The 24,993-nt window shown below is 37.6% G+C and overlaps 1 protein-coding gene across 6 annotated transcripts in view; it reads right to left on the bottom strand.

Annotated features, from left to right (window-relative positions):
• FAM214A (family with sequence similarity 214 member A) overlaps positions 1 to 24,993 on the bottom strand; it is a 124,168-nt gene that overhangs the window by 64,662 nt on the left and 34,513 nt on the right. For 3 of the 6 annotated variants that reach the window (XM_041730826.1, XM_041730828.1, XM_041730822.1), the window contains exon 2: positions 23,847 to 23,963. In XM_041730826.1, coding sequence (XP_041586760.1) covers positions 23,847 to 23,862 — 16 coding nt within the window. In that variant the 5' untranslated portion in view covers positions 23,863 to 23,963. Of the gene's footprint in view, positions 1 to 23,846; positions 23,964 to 24,343; positions 24,556 to 24,993 lie in introns of those variants that run through there. The other 3 variants (XR_005984032.1, XM_041730832.1, XM_041730823.1) reach the window with 2 other exon arrangements.

Here is a 24,993-nt window from a genome sequence, read left to right as displayed (position 1 = left end):
CTACAGATCAAATAATTACAGACTGTACAATCTGAAGTAGCATCTTCAGAAATCCTTTATAAAAAGATAGCACATAAATGTCTTAAACTATGCCAAAATTCTAAGCTAAATTCTGACAATGTCAAATTCAGAAACAATGAAATCAATTAAAAATATGTAACTTATTTTATAAATACATTCTCTTTAACAGCTTTCATTTTAAAAAATACCCCCTGCTCCCAAATAACGATTAATGCTTCTGGCTAACCCCCATTCTCTTCCCTGTATTCTCATTTTTACCACATTTTCCCTCTATCATTGTATTTTGGCTTCTTTTCTTCCTACTCATTGTTCAGAGCAGCATTTTAATAATCTTTTTAAGCAAGGCTGTTCAAAGACAATATGAAGCTAAAGAAAATTCCCTAAGTTCAAGGTTTTTCAGTGAGATCATTTTTCTAGACCTATTTATTAAAAAAATCTATGCAAAGCAAACACCACCACTGGTAAACAGCTACAGAAAATTGGAAGTTTAAAAATAAAGCCGTTAAAAACACTTCATTACACACCTTCTCTGTGAAGCCCTTTGTTTCCACTGAAAACCATACTGGAATCCTTGTATAAAAGAAGTTGCCTTCTGGCTGTCAATAGCTACACAGTCACTAACTGAGGGATCCAGATGTCTGCAGTGGTTAAAACAAATGTTCAGCGGTGGGTGCTGATTCCGCTTCCCTCTGTGTAAGGTTTTCCACAAAGGCAGCAGAGTAAGAGCGCACATAGCAACAGCACTCACAGCTGATTGGATGGAGTGTGTGCTCGGCCGCCCCTGCTTGCCGGGTCCGCTACAGCTTCCTGTCTACTTGGCAGCACTATCATGTTGTCTTCGCTCTTCTTACCAACTCAGCTGTGTTTAGGCAACTTGAAAGAACAGTAGAACGAGAATGACAGGAGTATTCTAGCAGAAGCCCCTAAAAAGCGAGTCTCTGGATGTTTTTAGAAGAGAGAAATTCAAAAGGCAAACATTTACTTCAGGCAGTATTTCACAGAAAACAGGACAAAGGGGTGGTAGAGGAAATCAACTTATTATTTCACCTTTCAAGTAAATCAGGTTCTACCAAGAGAAACCCTCTGAAACCACAGAAATCTAAAAATGTACAATTAGAATAAAACATCAACCTCCATCTACCTATAACAAAGAATTACTTTACAACAGACTTCACAAATTCCTAGAAAAGGACAACCTGTTAGATAGTTAAAATGGAATCGGGCATCAAATAGCCCCTCTCAAATTTACACAGTGCCTTTTAAGGAGTAAGAAAAATTGAGGTTAACAGATTAGAAAAAGACCTAAAAAGGGAAAACAGTTTCGTAACAAACTCTCAGAACAATAAAAATTTAACTAGGTATTTGCATCAAAACATCTTTTTACATAAAATGACATTTAGCCTGAATTCATCTATTTTATCATAAAATTATCTGGAGATATTGAAGGCACAGGAGATTTTCTTCAGGTTTCCAATCCCAGGCTTCAATGTACCAGTCTATACTATTTCCTAAGCTATAAGAACAACAACCTACAAAGATGTTTTGGGGGAGATAATGTCAGTGTTAAGAGAAAAACAGATACAAAGGATCAGAAAAATTCCCTTTTAGGGAATATTTCCTCCGAACATCCCATAAACTAGGATAGTGTTTCTTAAGCTTTTAAGGCAATTAAACTCTTTTTATTGACATTTTTCCAATAAAATGCATTATTCGCAGTGGCTTTAGGATTTCAGTATGACAGAGGTTTGCAGGCATAGGCAGAGGCTACAGGAGCAGCACTACTGTTTATTACTCGGATCTTTGTTTATCTGGAGTGTCTTGGGGGTAGGGAGCAGAGGCTGATGGAAATTTTGGCTCTATTAAGGCACCCCATGAGCAACATGAGGCTATTTTTAAATGAGAGGCCACAAACCCTGCAGTTTCAAATCAGCCCGAGTCCACAAGATTCCTACCCCTGAAAAAGCTTCTAGGATCCCTGCGGTTTTACAGTATACAAGTAAGAGTACAAAGTACAGAACCTGTAAGAGTTAAATGTCATTATTACCGTAAAGAAAGAATCGGATCATTGGCTCCACAATTAGCCAGACGGAGAGCTGCTAAGCCCTCTGAGAAATAACAGGAGGGAAGATGTGTTTGGGAGCACAAGAAGCCTGTGAGGTAAGTGACACAGAGAAGAATGGCACAGTGGAGAGAACATTAGTTTGGAGTCAGGCCAACCAACCTGGGTTCAAAACCTGAAACTGAGGGCCGCCTGGGTGGCTCATTGGTTTAGCGCCGCCTTCAGCCCAGAGTGTGATCCTGGAGACCCAGGATTGAGTCCCACATCGGGCTCCCTGCATGGAGCCTGCTTCTCCCTCTGCCTGTGTCTCTGCCTCTGCTTCTCTCTCTCTCTCTCTCTGTTTCTCATGAATAAATAAAATATTTAATTAAAAAAACAACCTGAAACTGCCATTTACAAACAATAATACCCAATATGATTTACTAAACTACTTTGAGCTTTCTGTTTCTTATCTGTAAAATAGTCAACTCACAGGTCTATTGTGAAGGCTGAAAGGTGCTGTCTGCCAGACTGGACTTTTGGTTACTAAAGATCCTAAGCTTCTTCAAAACTTGAGAGTTTTTGCAAGTACTATTCCTCTTCTACTAGGAGTAGTCTCCCACAATCCCTTCAATTGATAAGTGCCAGCTTAAATTTCTCTTTCCCAGGGCAGCTTTCCTTGATCCAAGACTAGTCTTAGACTCCCTGTACCTCCTTAGTACTTAATTCATAGAAGTTAAATAATTATTTGCGAAATGACTGGTTTAATGACATTCTCCTCCAATACCTGTAAGTGCTTTAAAGAGAAGTACTAGTTTGTTTACATTATTGCTTACCTAGCACCGTATCTGATTTATATCCCAAATAATAGTTGATTTGATTTCAAAATCATGGGAGGTAAACAGAACAAGTATTATTTTTTTTTAAGATTTATTTATTTATGATAGACATAGAGACAGAGAGAGGCAGAGACACAGGAGGAGGGAGAAGCAGGCCCATGCCAAAAGCCTGATGTGGGACTCGATCCTGGGACTCCAGGATCGCGCCCTGGGCCAAAGGCAGACGCTAAACCACTGAGCCACCCAGGGAACCCCCAGAACAAGTATTATTATCTGCATTGTTCAAATAAGAGAATCAGCGCTGAGTTTATTTACTCAAGTCATACATTTAGAAGTCAAAGGAAATAAAAATTTTTTACTAAAGATTTTATTCATTTATTAGAGAGAGAGAGAATGAGTGATGGGGAGAGGGAGAGGGAGAGAGAGAAGCAGACTCCAGGTGGAGCAGGAAGCCTGATGTGGCGCTGGATCCCAGGACCCATGAGAGAGCATGACCTGAGCCAAAGGCAGACGCTTAACGGAGCCACCCAGGGACCCTGAAATTTTTTTTTAATTTTTTGATGAATAAGTTTGTAATTCAAAACTAATCTCTTCTACTCTCAAAAACATAAAATTAATATATAATATAAATATATTTAATACCTAAATTAAATATTATATATTAATTTATATATTAAATTACATAATTATATAAATATTATAAATTATATAATTTATATAAATATAGATATATTTAGTACCTAAATTATTTTGGAACATTTCCTTTCAGTTATAACCTTCAAACTTTCTAATTAAAGGCTAATGATAGCCTCTATCCATAATCTAAAACTACTGATTAACATACAAAAGGAGGGATCCCTGGGTGGCGCAGCGGTTTGGCGCCTGCCTTTGGCCCAGGGCGCGATCCTGGAGACCCGGGATCGAATCCCACGTCGGGCTTCTGGTGCATGGAGCCTGCTTCTCCCTCTGCCTGTGTCTCTGCCTCTCTCTCTCTCTCTCTCTCTGTGACTATCATAAATAAAGAAAAATTTAAAAAATATATTAAAAAAAAACATACAAAAAGAACTTATAAAAATTAAATTTAGTCAGGGGCACCTGGGTGGCTCAGTCGGTAGGTGACTATTGATTTCTGCTCAGGTCATGATCTCAGGGTCATAGATTGAGCCCTCCATCAGGCTCCGTGCTAAGTATGGAACTTGCTTAAGATTCTTACCCTCTCCTCCTGCCCTCCCTCCTTAAAAAAATTAAATTTAGTTGAAAACATGTCATTATAAATGAATAAAACATAAATAAATAAATAAAATAAAACATAAGACATGCCACCTTAAAAACTAAAATCCAACAAAGAGATTTAGTTAAGTGTTTCTTCTGGGCTGGCAGTTTTCCAGTTTTCCAATAAATTTCAAAATGGCACTTTACTTGATTCTGAAGAATGCTTGCTTTTCCCTGCTTTTGTTTATCTTAGTACACAAAGCTATAAATGGGTATGTTGTAAAAGAATGGCATATTATCTATTTTGTAGGTCTCAAAAGTCTACATGTTAAGAATCTGAATAATATGAAATTCTATACTCAGTGTTAATCCTAGGTTCTCAATTCTCAAACCCCCAATCATGAAAAGCCCTGTTTTTCCCCTGCAACACATATAGATAGCATGGTCATAACAGTGCTCTCCAAATAGATAGCTCAGGAAATAGAAGTTACTTATAATATCCTAATATAAGGAAATAAATTAAAAAGGAGACCTTCCGGGCAGCCCTGGTGGCTCAGCGGTTTAGCACCGCCTTCAGCCCAGGGCATGATCCTGGAGACCCAGGATCCAGTCCCGTCAGGCTCCCTGCATGGACCCTGCTTCTCCGCCTGCCTGTGTCTCTGCCTCTCTCTCTCTCTGTCTCTCATGAATAAATAAATAAATAAATAAATTTTTTTAAAAAAATTAAAATAAAATAAATATAAAATGAAAAATCTCAAACATTAAATGCTTCAGATCATCTGTGCCCTACGTTAGCAGAAATAATTGGGAACAATTTGCTTTTAAGATACTTCAGAGATGGGCAGCCCCGGTGGCGCAGCGGTTTAGCACCACCTGCAGCCCAGGGCATGATCCTGGAGAACCTGGATCAAGTCCCATGTCGGGCTCTCTGCATGGAGCCTGCTTCTCTCTCTGCCTCTCTCTCTGTGTGTGTCTCTATGAATAAATAAATAAAATCTTTAAAAAAAAAAAGATACTTCAGAGATAATCATGCTAGCTTGGATATATGCTAAACAAAACAATATATAACTATTAGAAAAGATAAAAGAAGGTAATGATTCAACAGTTTTTATATAGGTAGGCCCCTGGCTCAGGCATGGTGTTAGTCTCTTTATATATCTTCTGTGACCCAGCAGCAGTTACTATCCCCAAAGAGGAGGAAACTGGCTTGTTACTTGCCCAAGTAACTAGAAGTGGGCAAAGCCAGCATTCAAGTTTAGGTCTTCCTGAATCTAACATGCATGCTCTTAACCAAAATCCTTCCCTTAACATCTCCTTTCTTTTTCTTTCTTTCCTTTCTTTCTTTTTTTTTTTTTTTTTAAGATTTTATTTATTTATTCATGAGAAACACAGAGACAGAGAAAGAGGCAGAGACACAGGCAGGGGGAGAAGCAGGCTCCATGCTGGGAGCCCGACATGGGACTCAATCCTGGGTCTCCAGGATCATGCCCTGGGCTGAAGGCAGTGCTAAACCGCTGAGCCAACCGGGCTGCCCCATCTCCTTTCTAATATACATTTCCATAAGGCAAATATGGCATCATACAAGAATAAAATTTAATTATAGAAATCTCAACATTTTCCATTTATTACTCAATAAGTACTCTTACAGCCCCATTATACCTCCGATCTGTCACTGATACATTACCCATACTACAGGAAAACAGGATTCTGACTGCTAAGGCGGAAGCTAGGCCATAGGTATGGTGTGATCACTACTACATGAAGACGCAATAAAAGATTCAATCTGTGAAACTTCACTACTTCATGATCATAGATCATATACATCATCCAGAGAAAATAAAAGGAGAAAGAACACTGACCAGGAACCACAGATCTGGGTTCTAATTTAAACTCCACTTCTAATCAATTTTATAATCTTACGTACTTCTCTGAAATTGCTCATTTCTAAGTTAGGAATCCTTTTTTCTTTTCCTTTTTGCCTGCAATGTTGGTTTGTTGTTAGGATCAAATAGCATAGGATAAAATGACTTTGAAAACAGCAATGTTTTACACACAAAGAATATCACCTTCCCTGGTGGTCTTCTAAGGCATAGCAGTGTAAACATGCTTGCACAAAAATCAACCTCATTACTGGAATAACTCTTTAAAACAGCAAAACAAAATGAGGGAAAGCCAGAGTCTAGGAGTTCAAGATCTTTCTACTTAATAAGCTGTGCAAATTGAATTATGTAACCTGACTCTATTTCTTTCTCTGTAAAAGTGGGAATAATAATTTCCCTAAGACTTATAAATCACCTAACCCAGGACTTGGCTCTCAAGCAATTCAAGTCTCCTCTTTTCCTATACAAACATTAGGCCTACAGAATGTTAGTAAATGGCAAATATGCACATATATACACACATACACACACAGATAAAGGGCAATTACTATTAATGAATAGTATACTATATTAATAACAAAATGATAAAATTTAGATCTTCACTACTAAAGATTTATGACACTATTTTTTTTTAAAGATTTTATTTATTCATGAGAGACACACAGAGAGAGAGGCACAGACACAGGCAGAAGCAGGCTCCATGCAGGGAGCCGGACACGGGACTTGATCCCAGGTCTCCAGGGTTACGCCCTGGGCTGAAGGTGGCGCTAAACCGCTGAGCCACCTGGGCTGTCCAACACTGCTATTTTTAAAGCTTCTTAAGTAATGCCACATTTAACACCACATTTCACAGTTCAATAATTTCCAGTAAAGACTAAATAACTAAAATTTAACATTGTTAATAGTTTTAGAAATTAGGAAACTTATGGTTTTTCTCATTAAATCACTTTTTATTCAAAAACAAAATGTTGGGATCCCTGGGTGGCGCAGCGGTTTGGCGCCTGCCTTTGGCCCAGGGCACGATCCTGGAGACCCGAGATCGAATCCCACGTCGGGCTCCCGGTGCATGGAGCCTGCTTCTCCCTCTGCCTGTGTCTCTGCCTCTCTCTCTCTCTCTCTCTCTGTATGACTACATAAATAAATAATTTTAAAAAAAATTTAAAAAAAAATTAAAAAACAAAATGTTATACTGTTAGGTCAGTACTGGGATAAATTAAGCCATAATAAGTTAATTAATTTCCACTCACACAAAGATTTCTAGCCACCATTATAGCCGAAATAATTACCCAGTGATTTCTATTCATTATGAAATGGTACAAATTAGCTAAGTGGCCAAACAGCAATCCAAAAATACTGTTTTTAAGAACTAAAATATTTCTTAAAATTAAAATATTAAAAAGGACCTAAGAGACTTAATTGAGTTTCTCATCCTTCAAAAGATTTTGGGTTATGATGACCTAGATTAGCTCCAGGAGCAGAGCCTTGTTTACAAAATCTCAGATCTTGGAGAGAAGAAAATGTTCTAGCCTGTTTTTTGGCATCATTCCTACTACATTGTTTAAAATGAGCTAGAACAAGGGTTATTTATAATCTAAGCTATTGGACAAACACTTTGTCTAATAATATCTTGTACACATACTAGTCTGACTTAATAAGTATGAATATCAGATATAACAATTCACTTTAATATCCTATAATTCTCTTTATAAGTGATTATCATTACATAAAACATGTGCCCAGATGCACGTGGGTTCCTCTTTACCTATACCCATTATTTCTTTAAATACAAGTTCTAAGATGCTGTTAATCTCCTGCTGTTATATTGTAAAGAATGGTATGTTTAATTCAGTCTTAAAATCTAGAGCAATCATGAATTTTTTATTCTGCTAAAAACCATGTTTTACTAAAATTATCTCAATGGAAATTAATGTTATCTTACACTCATCTGTCCCTTTGACAATCGAACTTTGTGAAATAAGAATGCTTTATAAAGAAACTGAACCTTAAAGATTAAGGCAGCTGATGGATTACCTAGTTCAATCACCTAAGCCAGGTTTCATTCATAGTCCTATGTTTTTCTTTTTCCACAACTACCTATCACTGGTACTTTACCTCTACTACTTATGCCAAGTCATACAAATGACAGATTCTATATTATAAATTTTGGACAATGTCAGCAGAAAGCTAGTAAAGTGAAACAGTTATATAGAATTAAATAAACCTCATGTAGCTTTAAGAAAGACAATTGTTAAGTCTGCAAAGTTTGCTTGCATTTTTAAAAATTTGCTAATTTCAAACTATTTCATATAGTCTTATTTCCAAATAATATGACTAAACTCTCTGGCTACCTTTAACACCTTGAATGCTAACACATCTAAAACTGAGTTAATTTTCCTCTGAACAGGATTCACCATTATTATCATTCCCAACTCCCTAAGCTTACAAGCTTTGGAAACAATTGAAAATAGCCATTAATTATGTGCTTATTAAATGCCTGGCACAACCACTTTATTCAGGTTGTGTCATTCTAACAAAATCAGGTTATGTCATTATGAGAAACCTATGAAATGAAATTACCTCAATTCCCACCAATGAGGAAACTGAAGCTCAGAGAAGGTAGGTAATTTGATGAAGGTTATACAGAGCAGGTGACAAAATCAGAACCTGAATCCAAGTCTTTCTAGTTCTTCTAAATGTGAAAACAATCCATAGGATTAAAAGTGCTGTCAAATTAATTTAAAGGATTGGAACTATCACTTTCTTTTTAAATAAAATGGGAAAAACAAAGTATCAGCTACTACCACAGAACAAGACTAGAACAAGACTAAATAATGACTTCTGTTTAGGGGGACAGAGTGTTAGGTTGGAGCAGCCATCCCAACACTCTGTAACAGTGGGTTGATAAAAGAATGTTAAAGCCACTTCTCCATGTGATACTCTTAATTACCACAATCCCCTGCCATGTCCCAAAAGGTATTTGGTTCAACCTTATCACATTCAACCAACATGGACTTTGGAAGTACACATTAAAGGCTGATATTAAGTTTGAGGGGCACCTAGGTGGCTCAGGGGTTGAGCATTTGTCTTTGGCTCAGGTCGTGATCCTGGGGTCCTGGGATCGAGTCCCACACCAGGTTCCTCATAGGAAGCCTGCCTTTCCCTCCCTCTGCCTATGTCTCTGCCTTTCTGTGTCTCTCATGAATGAATAATAAAATCCTTCAAAAATAAAATAAAATAAAATAAAATAAATAAAATAAAATAAAATAAAGGCTGATATTAAGTTTCATTTTACTAAATAGAGTTTTAAAAAGAAGTAGTTGCTGGAGATTTACAATCAAAACTCATACACCTCACATGCTGCCAGTTCTATAAATCCTTCTTTATTGGGAAATGACACTACACTACCAGAGACACAAATGCTTAGAGATATTTAAAGATTCAGAATGTACAAATTCTGTAATTTATTGCGTATAGCTTTTTGTGGAGAGGTAGACAGTTGTTTTTTTCCCTCATTTAAATGCTACAATCTTTTTTTTTTAAGATTGTATTTATTTATTCATGACAGACACACACACACACACACACACACACACACACACACACACAGAGAGAGGCAGAGACACAGGCAGAGGGAGAAGCAGGCTCCATGCAGGGAGCCTGACGTGGGACTGGATCCCAGGACCCCAGGAACAGGTGCTGGGCTGAAGGCAGTGCTAAACCACTGGGCCACTGAGGCTGCCCACAATCAATCTTTCAAAGCTGTTCATTTTCAACATTATTTTAGTTAATACAATGATGTCACCCAGAAAGCTGGTGAAAAGTACTTATCATTGACTGCCTCAGTAGTTTCTAACCTTTTGGACAAGGAAGGTTTTAGTTATTACACTGACTAGGGGGCAAAATCAAGAAAGCCTCATGAACTGAGCACTTCAACTAAAACTTGTAATTACTGAGAAATAAATTTCCATTCCACATTCTCTAAAACAAATATCTAACACACACACACACACACACACACACACACACACTCTATATTCAAACCAAATTTGAGATCACTACAAATAAGAGAGAGTAGTGGGATGTAGGGGTTCTACAGATCTGTGCAGGTATCTGATGTGTTCTTCCTCTCGGCCACGTCCCCTACTCCCCCACCTAAGCCTCTTTCAACACAGCACTGGTATGGTAACTAACCCTCCAGTCTTGATCTGTTGACTCAGGAAAAAAGTCAGAAAAGACCACAACCAGAGGCCTTTCCAGAGGCCAAGTTAGTTCTTACTCATCATTGCATTTCCAGCACAGCATTCAATGCATATTTGTTTCAGAGGAGGAAAAGGATCCAAATGTCTATAAAGTTTTACTATATTTAACAATAAATTCTAAAAACGATGTTATTTTACCAATGTTATGTAATCATTAATTTATCACAGAAGGCATTTTTCTTAAGAATTCAGATGACTTTGAGGGATCCCTGGGTGGCGCAGCGGTTTGGCGCTTGTCTTTGGCCCAGGGCGCGATCCTGGAGACCCAGGATCGAATCCCACATCGGGCTCCCGGTGCATGGAGCCTGCTTCTCCCTCTGCCTATGTCTCTGCCTCTCTCTCTCTCTCTCTGTGACTATCATAAATAAATAAAAATTAAAAAAAAAAAAAAAAGAATTCAGATGACTTTGAATAAAAACATTTTGTCAAAATATGTGATTTTGATAAAAACATCTCAGAAATCAAGCATTTCTGAAACAAAGTTCAAGTGTTTTGTACTAAATCCAAGTGAGCATTCCATGTTGTTAATTCCTTGATTTAAACAAGAGTCCACACAAATTATAAAATATTATATGTAATATCCTACAGAACACAGTTGGGGCAAATGATCTACCTCAAGCTATACTTAAGCTATTTTAAAACAGAAAGAAATAGGAGTTACAGAGTGTGCTAGTAGAACACCAAAATGGCTAGTAATTAGGGTGACCATAAAATTCTTTGTATAAACAATGACACATTTAGAGTGAAAGAAGACAATTGTGAAATAGGATTAGACAGAGGTAACAGGTATAAACCAGGACCATCCCAGGGAGCATTTTCATCTGATCCACCAGGAAAATATGAATTTTGTGGTAAAACGGTTAAATTACTTGATTTTTCAAATTACTTTAAATAAAAATGTTTTTATTCCCTGAAACTATTTCAAAATATAAAATTTATATTTTATATTTGAAATAATTTATACTTGTCAGTTATTCAAATGCTCTTTTAAAAAAAAAGTCTGCTATGTACAATTCACTTCATCCTACCACACTTCTGTCTGAAAGGAGAAAGGAAAATCCAGTCCTCATCACAAGGCACTGATGGTGATTAAGCATACAATAGGCACTTAAATGTTTTTTCAAGTGTCTGATACATGCCAACTCCCTACCAACTACTGTCACAGGTGTGAGGGAAGAAGTCAGATATGTCCCAACCGTTGGAGAACAAATATTCTAGTAAAGAAGACTATCTAAAATAAGCAAATGAGGAAATACAAATTATGGTATATGGGGGATCCCTGGGTGGCTCAGTGGTTTGGTGCCTGCCTTCAGCCCAGGGGGTGATCCTGGAGTCCCGGGATCGAGTCCCACGTTGGGCTCCTTGCATGAAGCCTGCTTCTCCCTCTGCCTGTGTCCCTGCCTCTCTCTCTTTCTCTGTGTGTGTCTTTCATGAATAAATGAATAAAATCTTTTTTAAAAAATTAAGGTATATGTTCTTTCAGCTCCTAAAGCATGCCAGGTTCTTTCTAAATTCAAGATCGTTGCACATACTACTCCTCTGGCCTAGAATGTTCTTTCCCTCAATCCTTACATAATTGCCTCTTTCACATCCTTGCCTTACTTTCCAAGAGGCCTTATTTAATCATCCTAACCAAAGATACTTTTCCCGGCCCTTGGTTAGTCACCCTCTTAGCCCTTGTAGGTTCCTTTGTAGAACATTTACAATATATACCTATTAGGGTGCTTGGGTGGCTCAGTCAGTTAAGCATCTGACTCTTGGTTTCGGCTCAGGTCCTGATCTCAGGGTGGTTGAAATCGAGCGCTGAGTTGAGCTCTGCACTCAGTGCAGAGTCTGTTTGATGATTCTACCCACCTTGAGCCCCTACCTACCTCACACTATCCTCTCTCTCAAATAATAAATACATCTTTCTAAAAACTGTACTTATTTTTGAAGAAATGTTAATACATTAATAATAAGTAACATTTTACCATTTCTTCATAATCAAATACTATTCTAAGCACTTTACTGTGAATGGATTACTTCATTTAATCACTATGATAGCCCTTTAAGTACTATAGCTAGCCCTGTTTTTCATATGATAAAATTAAAGACAGATTTTTCTCTGTATTTCTAAATAATAAGCTTATACTGCTAATTCTTGATGTTTAAATTTGACATTATCTCTAATTTCTAATTTCATTATACTCTTTTTACCATCCCATTTCAAGGATGAAAGGTCTTTCACTTCGAGTCTATTACCGTTGACTTTCTTCTATTCTATTTGGAGAATAATATTAATATATAATCACCTAGTCTTTGTTTCTTCCAAGTTCCTTGAGGAAGGCTGATTGATCATTATGTCATTTCTGGTGCAGAACCTAGAGGCAGTTGTGCTCTTGCTAAAGGTAGAAGTGCAGACACACTAGACTGACTAGCAGGAAATCTGAGTTTTACTTTCATAGTTGGATAGGTTACTTCTTTTTCTCTGGGTCTTGTTTTCCTACTGTAAAAATGAAAGAGACTCACACTTTGTAATGACCTTTCCAACTCTGATTTCTAGCAACAGCATGATTTTCAAAGTAATTTCAGAATAACAAAAGGATTTTAGTGTCCTGAGCTCTTGGTAATGGAATTTAATCTGTACCACTGTGTAACCTGAGGATTTTTTTTCACTGTTCGCTATTCAGAGTTCCCTGGCAGATACCTGAACTCTGAAACAGAAGCTAAAAGAAAAAGCACAGGTCACAGTTGTTATATACTGGACTGTAGAACTATGCCTCCAGGACCAGCATTTAATGGACAAAATAATTACTGAGATTTGAATACACTTCCTCAAAGGCATAGGTATATTCCTTATCCCAACTTCTAAATGAGTTTTCTAACTTAAGAACACACATTTCAGACAATTTTGAAGGAGTTATGAATGACGGGATCTAAGATTTCCTGCTTTGTGCTTTCTACTAGTAATACATTGAACAAATCCCTCCTATGGCCAAAAAAAATTTTTTTCCTTGAAGCTTTGGTGTGAAAATGTTTATTTTGTTGGGTAGCGGGGAGGAGACATATCCATTCCCTCCTTAACAAAGGTAGGAAAGCTTATTCAGTATTGGGGGGGGAGGGGGATCTCCTTACTCCCATAGTTCACATGTGGTTGGAAGGTACAAAGGCCTCTAATCCCAGAGTTTATGACGTTTCTGCCAGCAAATGTCTGAAATGAGAGAAAAATTTCCAAATTTATCCTGTTTTTCTCCTATTTGTTATAACACAGAGCTGCTTTAAAATAATGTAGTTTAACTATTCTGACAAAAGAGGATCATAAAACAATAGCTATGACATTGTAATATTATGTACATGTTAATACTCCCAAGAATTTTCATAAAAGGGAACACTAATCCCTCATATATTACAAAGAATGGTGGCAAAGGAAAAAGAAAAAATTAGCCAACAGTAGAGATGAGTGTCAGGTAATTTTTAGAATACCAGGTCATAATATAACTTTGAGAGCTAAAAACTGATTTAAGACTGCCAGATACTCAATAGTAATTCTTTGCTTGCTTACAATGAAATTAAACAATAAAAATATACTCTCAAGGGCACCTGGCTGGCTCAGTCAAAGGACTCTTAATCTCAGGGTTGTGAGTTTGAGCCCCATATGGGGTATACAGAGGTTAAATAAATAAAACTTAAAAAAAAAGAAATATACTGCCAAATTATTCTTCCAAAAAGTTCTCTTCAATCAGACCAAACTACTTAATTGTGCCCCTCTATCAAGCGAACCCCTTAGTGTGACATTCAAAACCCTAATTTTCCTCATTTGTAAGTAAGCCCTACAATTCATGTTAGTCTACCTGCTATCCCTTAAACATCTTAATTGCTCAGATTGTCCTTTCTTCCAGTCCTCCCTGCCTAAATCTCTTCCACCTATCTCAAACTCCCACCTATCCCAAACATAACTGTCTTATGTCTTTTAAGGCTCAACACAGCTGTTGCCTCTGATGGATCTGTGCCATGAAATTAATCACTCCAGCTGAAATTCATTATTTCCTACAAAGTCTGAAGGTATGCATTTTTACCAGTCAATTATCAAGTGTCTTATGTTTATGTAGTTATTTCATTTGATTCTCTAGTAACTTTGAGAAGTGGATATAAATATTCCCAATTAGAAACAAAAGCTGATACCGGAAAATTAATCTGTAGAGTTACAAAACTAACAAGTTCCAGGGGGAAAAATGAATAAAATTTTCCAGTGATAAACACTTTTATGGGGACGCCTGGGTGGCTCAGCAGTTTAGCGTCTGCCTTCAGCTCAGGGCATAATCCTGGGAGCCGGGATGGAGTTCCGCCTTGGGCTCCTTGCAAGAAGCCTGCTTCTCCCTCTGCCTGTGTCTCTGCCTCCCTCTCTCTCTCTCTGTGTCTCTCATGAGTAAATAAATAAAAATCTTAAAAAAAAAAAAAAAGAAGACTTTTATGGTATATTACAAAGATACTAAAATTCATGCAACATTCACTTAATAATAAGTATTTATTGAGCAGCTACTAAATGTCAAGCATCAGTCCACATATGGGGAAATACAGCAGTGAATAAACATCATTAAGTCCCTACCTTCATGAAGCTTACATTCCTACTAGGGAGAAAAACAAAAAAGTAAATAAATAAATACAGAACATCCAGTCAAGCAGCGATATGAAGAAGAGTAATGCAGTGTACAGAAAAAATAAAAGAGCTGTGCTTTTCATAGGATGGTTGGGAAGGCTTCTTTGAGGAGGTGACAACTGAGCACAAAGTCAAATGGAATAAAGGACAGGGTCATGAGACTTCTATTTCATAAGGGGACAGCAAATGTAAAGGCCCCACAATGTCAATATGCTTATGGTGACTGAAGAAAAAGACCACCAATGTGCCAAGACTACAGGGATATTAGAATACTAAAAAAAAAAAAAAAAAATCAGATCAGAGAGGTAGCCTGAGGCTTTAGAGTAAAACCATAATTCCTCTCAATTCAAATAATTCTTTTCAATCAGAAAAAATCTTGGAATTTCATCAATACTCATTATTCTCTTAAATCTATTTTGTCCAAGTAACTTTTTGTTTAAAGCTAAATAAAGAAAAAAAAATCTGCATCTTAATTGTCCTATATACATGACCTGATTTTTTCCCCCAAACAGCAGTACTTCTACGCACTTCTACCTTTACATATTCTCATGATATGCTCTAAAACCTTTCTAAATGTTGTTCAACATCAGGGTTTAACTTCGTTTCTGTAATAGAAAGCAATTTGACTGAAGACTATATTGGGACAACTTGGGAAATGTGAATCTAAACTGTATATTAGATATTAGCATTATGCCAGTGTTTGATTTCTTGAGTATGATAAATGTACAGCAGGTATGTGGAAGAATGTTCTTACTTTTAGGAGGTACATGCAGTGGTGTGATGGCAAATGTCTAACAACTGGCTCTGGAGAGGGCAAAAAAAACCTGGTTTGTAGTATTGCCAATTTCCATGTTGTAAATGGCCACTAATGAGGATTACAACCAACTAAATTGATACAGAAATGGGAAGAAATGTACATAGTCAGCTTTCACATACTGATACTAGTCAGTTCTATGTTGAAGTACTCAGGGTTGAAGTGTCATGTCTACAACTTACTCTCAAATTATAAAAACAAAAAATAAAAATGAAACACCCCCCCCCCCCGTGCCTACCTATCTAATCCACCCATTTACCTATTGAAAGATAAAACAAAGGTGGTAAGGTGTTCATAATTAACCTATGAGAAGGTATTTGATTAATTGTATGATTCAACCTTTCTGTGGGTTTAAATTTTTTAAAAATTAGGTATAGGGGCAGCCCAGGTGGCTCAACTGTTTGGCACCGCCTTCAGCCCAGGACGTGATCCTGGAGACCTGGGATCGAGTCCCATGTCAGGTTCCCTGCATGGAGCCTCTTCTCCCTCTGCCTGTGTATCTGCCTCTCTCATGAATTAAAAATAAAATAAAATAGGTATAAATTATAGAGCAACAATGTAGGAAGTTTAAAGAAATCCTACAGTCAATTCTCTCATGAAATGATTAAGAGTTTTATGCATCAGTATCCTTTCATCAAGTACACCAAATATGATATAGAGCTTTAACCTGAAGTTGTTTTTAAGTATAACATCTCTTGGGACTCCGGGGTGGCTCAGCAGTTGAGTGCCTGCCTTTGGCTCAGGGAGTGATCCTGCAGTTCTGGGATTGAATCTGGCATTGGGCTCCCTGCATGGGGCTGCTGCTCCCTCTGCCTAAGTCTCTACCCCTCTCTCTCTCTCATGAATAAATAAAATCTTAAAAAAAAAAATAACATCTCTTAAGGAAGATACTTGTTATGATGAGCACTGGGTGTTATACTATAAGTCCTGGATCGCTAAATTCTATTCCTGAAACCAACATTACACTATATGTTAACTAACTAGAATTTAAATAAAAATTTGAAGGGAAAAAAAGGACAACAATGGACATCTAATTCAATAAATATAATAGCAGCTAACATTAATTGAACACTTTAGATAGAGTAGTCAGAGAAAGCCTCTGTGAAAAGTGACATTTAAGCCAAGATCAGAAGGATGACAAGGAGCCATCAATTTGATGCATGTAGCAAAAGGCTTTTTAGGCAGAAGGAATAGTCCATATAAGGCCCTGAATGGTAGTCAAAAACCTACAAGGTAACCTATAGGGCTGGGCATGGTGGACAAGGAGAAAAAAATGCAAAGGCCTTATTACAATTTTATGGGAGGAGTATCTTTTATATGAAAAGGAAAATATGAAAAAAAAAAAAACCTTAACTTATATTATAGCAAAGTATCATTAGTATTACACATCAATTGTCTAATATTTTGACTTAATACTGGCATTGTGACCCAGTCTATACTGTTTCAGTTTATTATGAAAAATCTGATAAGATGAATGAACTATTCTGATTTTTCATCCATTTGAGCAAAGACAGAATTAACTATTGACAAATTGACTTTGGTTTACATACTGAAAAAGTACTGTTTCCAGGTACAACAATTCTGCTTTTACACTACAAAAAAAAGATCAATATTAAGTTAGAATTCCAAGTTTGATATTACCGCGGTTTTTTAATATTACCTCAGTGTTTTTAATATCCTCAGCCTCAAATGGGAAAAAAACATTCCCATAACTAGATACTAGACTGAAAAGAGAAAAAAAAGTAAATATGTAAAATTTTCTTCATTTAATCCTTTTTTCCTATACTTACTTACAATGTAGCATGCTCAGTTTGCATGGGTTTCTTCACTTTTTCAAAAGAAAATCACCTTTTAAGTCATGCTCCCTATACACTCAAGTCTACCTTCCAATTTTTTTTTCTCATGCTTCAAAGAAATGACAGTGTTCCATCCACTGAATCATTTCCTTCTTATTAGATGACTAGCAAAAACAGACAGGGAATGGCTATATCAATCCTGGTAGTATCTAATTTCAGAAGTTCTATCAAGCCAGCAATTATTTAATAGCTACTGACGTATCAAGACCCAAAAGTGTAAATGGATGATAGACCAACTGTAACTTTTGACTTGAAATCACAGTAAGTATATGTGCAGTTGAATTAACTCCTTTCTTTTGTCCTCCCCATCTTTCTCTAAATAACTGACTTTTTAAAGTATGTCTCATAATAACAAAAGCAGTTCAGGTTTGATGTTTACTATGTACCAGCCACAGTTCTAAGCACCTTAAATACAGTTATTTTAATACTAAAAATAACCCTAAGCAAGGTACTACTACTTCCCCATTGTAAAGATGAAGAGAGTGAGGCAAAGAGGTAAGTTTTCCGAGATCACAACGCTTAACCAGATTTAGTGTTTCCTGGAGGCCAGTTTGGTCCCAGTATCTTATAACAATTTAACATTACTCACTGCTACCAGTCAGAGGATTAAGAGTATATACTTGAGCCTGCTTCAAAGCTGGCAAGCCCTCTTGTTAGCTGTGTAACCTTGGGTAACTTACCAAATCTCTCTCTGACTCAGTCTCATTGATTTATAAAATGGTGGTGACAAAAGCATCTACTTCCCTGAGCAACTGTGAAGATTAAATAAATTATACATGTAAACTACTTGGAACAGTGCCTGGCACATAGTATACATAAGAGTTAGCGGTTATTACTAATATTACCACCACCACCTCCACTTGGGAATTTAATAAAAGGCTGCTCTACTTAATCTAGTCAACATTTCTTTTCCTCAGACATGTCATTTCTGGTTAACAATGAATTATTTTAAGCAAATAAACAAGGCAACTAATTCCCTTGCTACTTTTTTTTCTAGGTCTTACCACGTCTTTCCTCCTATTTCAGTTACCTAGGAAGCAATTGCTTGAGGTTAACAGGGTTGCCTTAAACCCAAGGTAAATTCATAAACTGCTGTAATACTAACTCTAAAGTGCAATTTATAATACAATAAAAAGGAGAAGAGGGGAGTCTCTTAGTTCATTAGGCTGTAAGAAAATACCATAAAGTAAGTGGCTTATAAACAACAGAAACTTATTTCTCACAGTTCTGGAGCCTGGGAGATCCACAAGGCACCAGCAGATTCAGAATCTGGTGAGAGCTGGCATCCTCATTGATGCCTCTCTTTTCACTATAACTTCAGATGGTGGAAGAGCTTTCTTGGGCCACTTTTATAAGGGCACTAATGCTATTCATTAGGTCCCCACCCTCATGACCTAATCACCTTTCAAAGGCTCCACCTCCAACCATCATCATTTCATGGGGTTAGGATTTCAACACATGAATTTGGTGGGGGGAGGAGACACAAATATTCAATCTATTATAATAGGAAAAAACTAAGACAGTACTCCTCTCAGTTTTAACTGTAAAAAAACATTTAATCAAAAAAAAAATAATAAAAAATAAAATAAAATAAAAAACATTTAATTGGTATTTTGTTTGTGGAACAGGTTTTACACTAGTGTTTAAGAATCATAAATGCTATACTATGAATTCAAATATAAATTGAAAGATATGCTTATTAATTTATTGATGATTTACTAGATTTTATAAACCTTAGTCTTTTGTAACTGTTGGATAAGCTCAGATAACATTCTTAGAAATGTCTGATGAAAAAATTGTTTCTAACCAAAGCACAAAGCATTGCAAGCTGACATTTATCTTTTAAATTAAAGAGATTTTGGGATCCCTGGGTGGCGCAGCGGTTTGGCGCCTGCCTTTGGCCCAGGGCGCGATCCTGGAGACCCGGGATCGAATCCCACGTCGGGCTTCCGGTGCATGGAGCCTGCTTCTCCCTCTGCCTGTGTCTCTGCCTCTCTCTCTCTCTCCCTGTGTGACTATCATAAATAAATAAATAAAAATAAATAAATAAATAAATAAATAAATTAAAGAGATTTTTATTCTACTTAGGTTTTCATACAATACCATAAATTTAGGACTTCAGGATTCCACACATTTATAACACAAATAATTATTAAATGTTAAAAACATAAAACATTGCCATTGTTTCCATGCAAAAGCCACACTTCAGACTTCTTATACCGGGCATTCAATATCTATCTGGGACCACGTCCAAACTTTGCATCCTTAGGTATAAGATAGACTAACATTGTTGAACCTCCCAGCTGCCCAGCTCTGGTCAACAGTTAATGCATTTAATAGATTTTTAAAAATCTATTCCCAGAAAGATTAGTCCACTCATTCCACCACTTACATTTTAAGCTAATAAATGATAGCATAAAGAAATTATACATATATGTAAAGCATCCTTTCATAGCTTTTATATTTTATCAGATGACTATATATTAAGAGCCAATGAAATGTGCTTGAGCCTTAACAGATTGAACTATGAATGCTAAACAAAAGAGTATGAGGTTATTGTACATGATTATTTCCTTTCCTCTGTTGAACATTATTTTCTAACTGGCCAACCATTAGGCATCTAAAATGTCTTAACATGATAAAAGGTACCACTGATTTAAAACCTACTATGTGCTAACCGCTGTCATATTTCATTCTAACAACTATGAGAAATTAGAATTATTCCCATTGTACACAGAACCTGGGACTCTCAGGATTAAGTAATTTGATGAAGATTACCTAGCTAGCAAGTAATGGAACAAGGATACAAACATAGGACTGATCCCAAAGCCTGTGCTCATGATAACATCAAACACTCATCTTTGGCTGCATTGCCCAAGTAATGTTATGTAACTATGTGAAAATAGTTTTGTTTTGTTTTTTTTTTTTTTTTAATTTTAACAGACCCAGGTGGCTCAGTCTGTTAAACATCTGACTCTTGATTTCAGCTCAGGGTTGTGAGATTCAGCCCCCGGTGGGGCCTGGTGCTGGGATGCTTGGCCTGGGGCGTATTTAAGATTCTCTCTGCCCCTCCCCCACGATTTTTTTTTAACCTCAGACTATGGTAAAATACTATTAACTACTGTGAAATGTAGCCATTGTCCTACATAATAACATCTTAATTATCTGAAAGTACAGTAGGATATCTCCTGACTTCCCCCTCATCAGTCAGCAAGATCCATGAGTGCTTTCCACAGCCTCCAAAAAAGCAAACTGGAAGACAACAGCAGTGAACAAGGTACTTTCTAGTTGTCTGCACATTTCTATTTCTACTAGGAGTTGCATGTTTAGACTCTGGTGTTTGTTCTCAAAAGTTGTTTATGCCACCCTATTTATAATTATTTTTTTAAATTTTTATTTATTTATGATAGTCACACAAAGAGAGAGAGAGAGGCAGAGACACAGGCAGAGGGAGAAGCAGGCTCTATGCACCGGGAGCCCAACGTGGGATTCGATCCCGGGTCTCCAGGATCACGCCCTGGGCCAAAGGCAGGCGCCAAACCGCTGCGCCACCCAGGGATCCCCCTATTTATAATTAATTCATTTAAATATCATATGAACCTAAATAAATAAATAAATAAATAAATAAATAAATAAATAAATAAATAAATAAATATCATATAAACCAACGAAGTGAGCACAAAAGAATTATTTCTGTGAAAACTGCTAAATGCCTTGGAAAGAACACATTTGATGAGCATATATATTTACCTCTCCTTCCAAAACAAATTCCCTGTTGACTTCTGTGTACATAAGACACATAAAATTGTGTGAAATTTAACAAATAATTGTAAAATATTTTTAAAATGTAAAAGATACCATCCTCAGATTGCTCTGCAAAGTCTTATTCCACTTTTAAGAAGTCAAAACTAGAAATCTTAGGTATATATTACTGGTGTGATTTATACAAGAAAGATCATAGGTAACTGAAAAACAAACTCCACTTCATCTCCAAGAAGAACCTGGAGCATGGATAAAAGGACAGGGCAAATAATTAAACCAGTTATTTTTATGGTTCCTCACTTAAACCAGACTTTTTAAACTAGCCAACCAGCTGCTTATTTAGAATAAACTCTCTGGAAACATAGCTGTACCCCATTAAGCAAATATCTCAGAGTTTCTCTCTACAGTGGAATTCACATACTTTACTCAGAGTTCTGAAAGAAATCTAAAGGGTTCTCCTATTTACTCTTATTTTATAGAGAACTCAGTGTTAAGTGTGGTTACTGAGTAAGTTCTCTAGCCCAGAGACTAAAAGCATTTAAATTAAAAGGAGGAAGGAATAAACATTTTAACAAAGACTGTTGACAGCATGAGAATTTATAATCAGATCTTACCAAAAAAAAAAAAAGTTCATAAATTTAAATACCTCTGCAGGGCATTTCTAGCACTATTTTAGAGGTCTATCCACATAATATGGTAACAATTGGAAAATATATTTTTGGCACTTAAAAAGTAAAGTTTTAATTATTCAGAAAATTCATGGTTTCTTAATCACCAATGTAGAAAAAAATGAGATATTACTGTCATCTAGCTAAGTATTGCCCATCACTGTGCCTTTCCAACTGCAGTCAAGAAATCAATTCAGTGGGTTGTGACAGCAAATTTTAAAACAGAAAACAGAACAAGACCACACTCACATAAAAGAGTTAAATATGCTTTGTGAAAAGTTCATTTCGGTTTACCTATGCTATTTTGCAAAGTAAAAAATATTACTTAAAGGCTACGGGCCTAAAAACCCATATTATTATTATGAAATATAGTCTCAATACCAAACTTGCAATTCCATCATTTTTACATCATAATGCTAAGGAAAGCTATAATTTTAAGGAGAAAAAAGTCACTTCCTTATGAGTCTTCATGAATAAATGTATTTATTTTTCTTAGTAATCACTATTTATGTATGTGTAAATATATATACATATATATGTTTTATTGTGTTTGGTACTAGTTTTGGCTAAAATAGAGACGTGTACAAATATTATTTTTTAAGCTGCTTACAACCTTAAAGCAAATTTTAACAACAAAAAACCCAAAACAAATAGCAACTTTGATTTATTTGCTTGTTTATTCTGACATGCAATTTACTGATCTTGGGGCCATTTTTCGAAAGTCACTAATATAATCTCAAAGTCTCAACTTGGCATTTTACACAAGCAACCTCCTTAGTAACATTACACTTGATAGTATTTCATGCATATGTAGCCGATTTTAAGAAACAGCCAAACACTTAAAACTAATTTAAACCATTAACTTAAGAAGGAAGTATGGCTTTCTCCACTTCTTTCTAGGGCAATTTAAATGTATTACCAAAGACGTATTTTAACTAGAGAAGAAAATTTGTCTTTTAATACACTTTTTAAAAAGTATGGAAATATTAACCAGTTTATTATATCTTTTTTAAAAAGAGCAATTTAATTCATAGGAGGATAAATTAACATTTCCAATCCTAAAGCCTCAACTCTGTCATTTAGTCGAGCTCTCTACCAAATACAATAATCCTCTTCAAATAATGTTCCTTGGAATCAAACCTCCATCTGACTGAAAAGCCTTCACGCCTAACTACTTCTATATTAATAATCTTCTAAACTTGGTCCTTGCCACTAATCAAAGGAAGGTTGATAAATTAGTCTTTATTCCTTTGAAGTCCTTGCAAAACACAGAGTACACATTATTCCCATAAATCCTGAAAATACAAGTTTGGAAAGGAAATGGCACACTTACTTATACTGATATTTACATAAGGCCCTGAAGTACTTTGCCAACTTTTGGTCTGCCTAAAGCACAAAAATCAGCTTAAAAAAAAAAAAAAGGCAATAATCATAATAACATATGTCAACTCTGTCTTCAATTTTCTAAATTTATCAAGTTCGGAATCTCAAGTTGAAAAAGTCTGTAAACTCTAACGCTGCGGTTAGATTGACTAAAAATAAGTAAGGTAAATCTCAAATGATGTCAACTACTGTGGCAAAAGATACAAATGCTGTTCCTGATCATCTCATTTTGAGTTACACTAGAGTATCCCTTGAAACTACTACTTTACAAACATTTTTGAAGAATAAATCCTCCCATCTAGATCCTAACTCTCCTTCCGTGCGCCCCTGTCTATCTCACCAGCTGGAACCTGTAACAGAAACAAGTAGTCATATGTAATAGGCAAAGAATTGATCCTGCCCCAGAATTAGGTTAACACTTCTAAAATGGGGCACAGGGGAAAAAAAAAAAAAAATCCTGCTTAAGGAAGTCATTTACCTCGGTCTGGCTTCATTTTCACATTCAATTTCCACCCAGGGTGCTGTGAAATACACTTGTGGGTTCTTTCAACAGGCTTGCCGCTGATGCTGTGGCTACTGCTCCGTTTTCAAAACGCTAAAAGAGACCAAAATAAAATTAATCGAGTCCCGCTCTGACACCCGGACCTTGCAAGTAAACCTCCCGTTAACAGGCCTCTTCCTGGCACTAACTGCGGTGACAGCACCATCGGCAGCTCTAAAAAAAAAAAAAAAAAAGAGAGAGAGAGAGAGAGAGAGAGAGAGAGAGAGAGAAAAGCAAAACTCTGTGCACCGCCTCCCCCATCTCCCCGGGACCGAGCAACCCTCTTCCCCGCCCCAGCGCTCTCCAGGCCAAAGTGTCCTTCCTTGACACAGAGTCTCCGAACCAAAGAAAGGTCTATTTATAACCTGGAGGTACAGGCAAGCGGAGGGGGGGAGGAGGTGGGGGGGAGGTTCAAACAACACAAGCTAACTAACCCCTTTGTAAAAAAAAAAAACCACCGCTGGGAACAGTGGCCCCTCCGCAGTGGCTGGTACGGAGATCCTCGGTCCGGGTGCCCGGGCGCAGGAAGCTCTTCGGGACCCCGGCGCCGCGCCGGGAGCTCCGCCCGCCCCGCGGGGCCTCACCTGCGCGATCACCCTCGGGCTAGCCTTCCTGCGGCCGCCGCGGCCGAGTTTACACAATAAAAGGGTCAGAAGGAAACGCGAGTCATCTCCTCGCGCCCAGCCCCCAGCCCCCAGCCCCAAACGAACTCTACCGGGCTGTCCCGGGGGCCCCCGCCAGGCGCCCAGCCCGGCGCGGCCAGGCCGGAGCTCAGCCCCGGGAGCGGGGTTTACCGCCGGGCGCTCGCCCCCGCCCGCGCAGCCTGCCCCCCGCGGCCCCCGCCGACCCCCGGGGCCCCGGGTTCCCTTCAGCTCCGCCGCCCCGAGCGCAGCGCCGGCCCCTCTCCCCGCCGGGGAGCTGTTTTCATGGCTCCCTCCGCCGACCTCTGCTGACTAACTCGCTCCCGTCTCCCGTGCCCAAGCCTCCTCCTCTCGGCACTTCCCTCCGCCGCTCGCCCGGCGGCTCACATCACACCCCCGCCGCAGACCCGAGGCTCCGAGAGGCGCAGGCCGGCGAGAGCGGA

The sequence above is a fragment of the Vulpes lagopus genome, chromosome 2, assembly GCF_018345385.1.
Source record: "Vulpes lagopus strain Blue_001 chromosome 2, ASM1834538v1, whole genome shotgun sequence".
Taxonomy (NCBI): domain Eukaryota; kingdom Metazoa; phylum Chordata; class Mammalia; order Carnivora; family Canidae; genus Vulpes; species Vulpes lagopus.
The sequence above is the reverse complement of the archived record's forward strand: the minus strand, read 5'-3'. Positions and strand labels throughout refer to the sequence as shown.